At 45.4% G+C, this 2,928-nt stretch overlaps 1 protein-coding gene across 1 annotated transcript; it reads right to left on the reverse strand.

The window, feature by feature from the left end:
• Positions 1-234: 234 nt before the first annotated feature.
• gadd45aa (growth arrest and DNA-damage-inducible, alpha, a) lies at positions 235-2,614 on the reverse strand. Its single transcript, XM_061731207.1, has 4 exons — positions 2,430-2,614; positions 1,778-1,879; positions 1,407-1,632; positions 235-1,113 (listed from the first exon to the last, which is right to left on the reverse strand). The coding sequence occupies exons 1-4, from the start codon at positions 2,477-2,479 to the stop codon at positions 1,000-1,002; spliced, it is 492 nt and encodes a 163-aa protein (XP_061587191.1). The 5' UTR covers positions 2,480-2,614; the 3' UTR covers positions 235-999.
• Positions 2,615-2,928: the final 314 nt, after the last annotated feature.

Raw genomic sequence — 2,928 nt, forward strand, 5'->3', positions numbered from 1 at the left:
CTGTTTGGATGAATGCGCATGGTCCTGCTGACCACGGCAGAAGCCCATCCAGGGAGAGCGCTGTGGATCATTGTTCTCTTTTGCTCAGAGATGGCACTGAGGCCACAGCGGCCAACGTGACCCCTGTGATCCACGCGTGACGCCTCTTTTAACAGCTGCTGCAGGTCAGCATTCAGCTCGACTTTGCTAAACTATCAGCAGAGGAAAAAAAAAAAAAAGCAAAGCACATTCAGCTCTTTTTCCAAGAAAATATTTTATTGACAGCATTACAAATATGTGTCTTATATTCAAATCTTGCAAATAGGTAAAAAAAAAATTAACATAAATATACTTAAATATAATTAGAAATAACTTAAATTGTAACAAAGAAACTATTTCACTTGTGGCAAAAAAACAGCTGTTAAATGAAACACTAAACACACAGAATTTCTTCACTGGATGTGCAGCCCTTCCCTTTTTAAATTATAATAGCAACGTCAAAAAAGAACAATTTTAATCAGATAAGTGACATTGCAATAGGTCCAGTGCTTCAACAAGTGCTTTGTTTCTGCAGAGAGAGGCCGAGGCCTTGGTCCACTCAACAGCTCCGTGTTCTGGCTTCTCCCCACTTTTCTGACTCGTCACAGAGGCTTTACCAAACAAACGCGATATATAATCCGTCTGCAGGGCTGAGCTTCACATTGAAAAGCAAACATGCTTCTTTTTTCTAATTTCCAACTTGTAGCAATACAAGCCGATCGCCATCTTATCTCGCCTGCAGAGGCTGACAGCTGCAGCTCCAGACAGCCCCATCCAAAGTGGAATTTCCAACCCCCTGCTTTTTTGCCTTTTAAACTTTTTAATGTGTCCCATGCTAACAGCAGGGTTTTCTTCTTGCTTTTATTGATTTTCCCGTCAGCAGTGCTTCAGAATTTGGGTGGTAATGTGTTCATCTGGGTTCACACCATTCTTCCTGTGCAGATAAAATTCCTTTCTGGACAGGCTGCTGCGACCAGGAGTTCATCGCTCAGGCAGATTGATGATGGGCACCCACTGGTCCATACAGCGACTTTCTCTACAGAACCGGCTGAGTTTGCTCAATGCAGGGTCCTTCCATGATGTAGAATGTGGGCTCTGAAAACATTGAGACAAAGAGATCAAATTATAGATACATATATGTATACACACACACATGTCACACTGCAGTTCACCCAGTCTACTTGTGGGAAGTTATCTCTAGAGAATTTCCTCAGAAGTCATATGAGGGAGGAGTCACATGCCTGCTTACCAAATGTACAAGACAAGTACAGGCAAGTTCTTCCTCTAAGCTAGAGTTTCACTCATTTGCTCACACAAAAACATATTGTATAAAAGCACAAGTTGGAAAACAACAACAAGCATGTAGATCGCTGAGCAACAGAACTTACAGACACAAGGACACAGTGTAGGTCCATAGGTTCACCCCCGCTCTGCTTTCCACCGCCTCCTCCACCTAGTATTTCTGCCAGGCGCCTGGTGTTGTTGACCCGCAGGATGTTGATGTCATTCTCACAGCAGAAAGCCTGGATGAGCGTGAAGTGGATCTGCAGGGCCACATCCTTCACGTCATCCCCGTCAGTGGCCAGGATGCACAGAACCACGTTATCAGGGTCTCTGTGGAAGAAGGGGGGAAACAACTAAATGAGATGCTGTTGGGCTTGTGTAATGTCCTTGCTCGTGATATAAGTACATGGAGCAGACTGTGGTCAGAGCTGGTACTCTGAAGGCTGATGTAAATCAGGCTTGAGCTGGTACTCACACGTTGAGGGACTTGGCCGCCTCGTAGACGCCGACGGTGATGCAGCCGTGCGGCAGCGCCGAGGTCAGCAGCTCCTCCACTGCCTTGGCCACGGAATCCATCCTGACACACACACAAACACAAGCATTTCCTGTTAAAATAGTTGCTGCAACAGCACCTTGAAACAAAGTCTGCCGGACTTCTTGCAAACTACCGGCGAAGTTTCGAGTACAGGCTGATTTATGGTTCTACGTTAAATCGACGCAGAGCTACGGCGTAGCTTACGCGGCGACACGCACCGTATGTTGCGTACCCTACGGCGTAGCCTCTGCGTCGATTTAACGCAGTACCATACATAAGGGTTACAGTTGAGGGGAAAAAAACGGAGCTTCGCCTCCGAAATACAAAAATATTCACATGAAGAGGCTGAATTTGCTTTCAAACCCTAGAAAAAAGACTACAGCAGCTCCATTCGGGAGTGTTATGTAAAGTTAGGACATTAAACTCAGTTAAACACTAGCTAGTAACCGGCGTCTCGCCACTGTTACAGTTATAACCGGTTTCACCAAACATCATCTTTAACATGCATCTCAGTCGTGCACGCAAACTCTGCCTGTCATCCACGACACTAAACACGCATACAAGTGTGTGCTGAAATATTAGTTTCATTTACCTTTCCTGAGAGTAATCCCCACTTAGTTCCTCAAATGTCATGTTGTGCATTAAATCCAAAATCCACGTTTGAGCAAAAAGAAAAAAGTTGTGTAAATGACGAGTTATCCTGGTATGTTCTGGACGTGCCCCGGGGTTTTATCTTTACTGCACAGAGCTGCAACTGAGGGATGGATCTGGCAGCTTCACATTAAACCGTCTGGGACAATAATGCAGCTACAGGACATTTGCATATCTGCACGGTGATTGGACGGACGCGAGGGTCATCTCGACTGTGATTGGTCAGACGCGCAGAAAGGGGCGTGTCCTCCCAGCCGGGTTACTACCCCGTCTAATAGTTTCACAAAAGTCTATTCAGTTTCCTTACAGCTGGACGGGCTGAGGAAACATGAGCACTTCCGTAACCCCACTGCCCCGAAGAACAACTTCAACTTGACGTGACACAACTTCACATTTTAATTATATCAACATTTCACTACTCCTTGTTTCTCCTGACAAGT

This window comes from Cololabis saira, chromosome 10 (assembly GCF_033807715.1).
Source record: "Cololabis saira isolate AMF1-May2022 chromosome 10, fColSai1.1, whole genome shotgun sequence".
NCBI classification, from domain to species: Eukaryota; Metazoa; Chordata; class Actinopteri; order Beloniformes; family Belonidae; genus Cololabis; species Cololabis saira.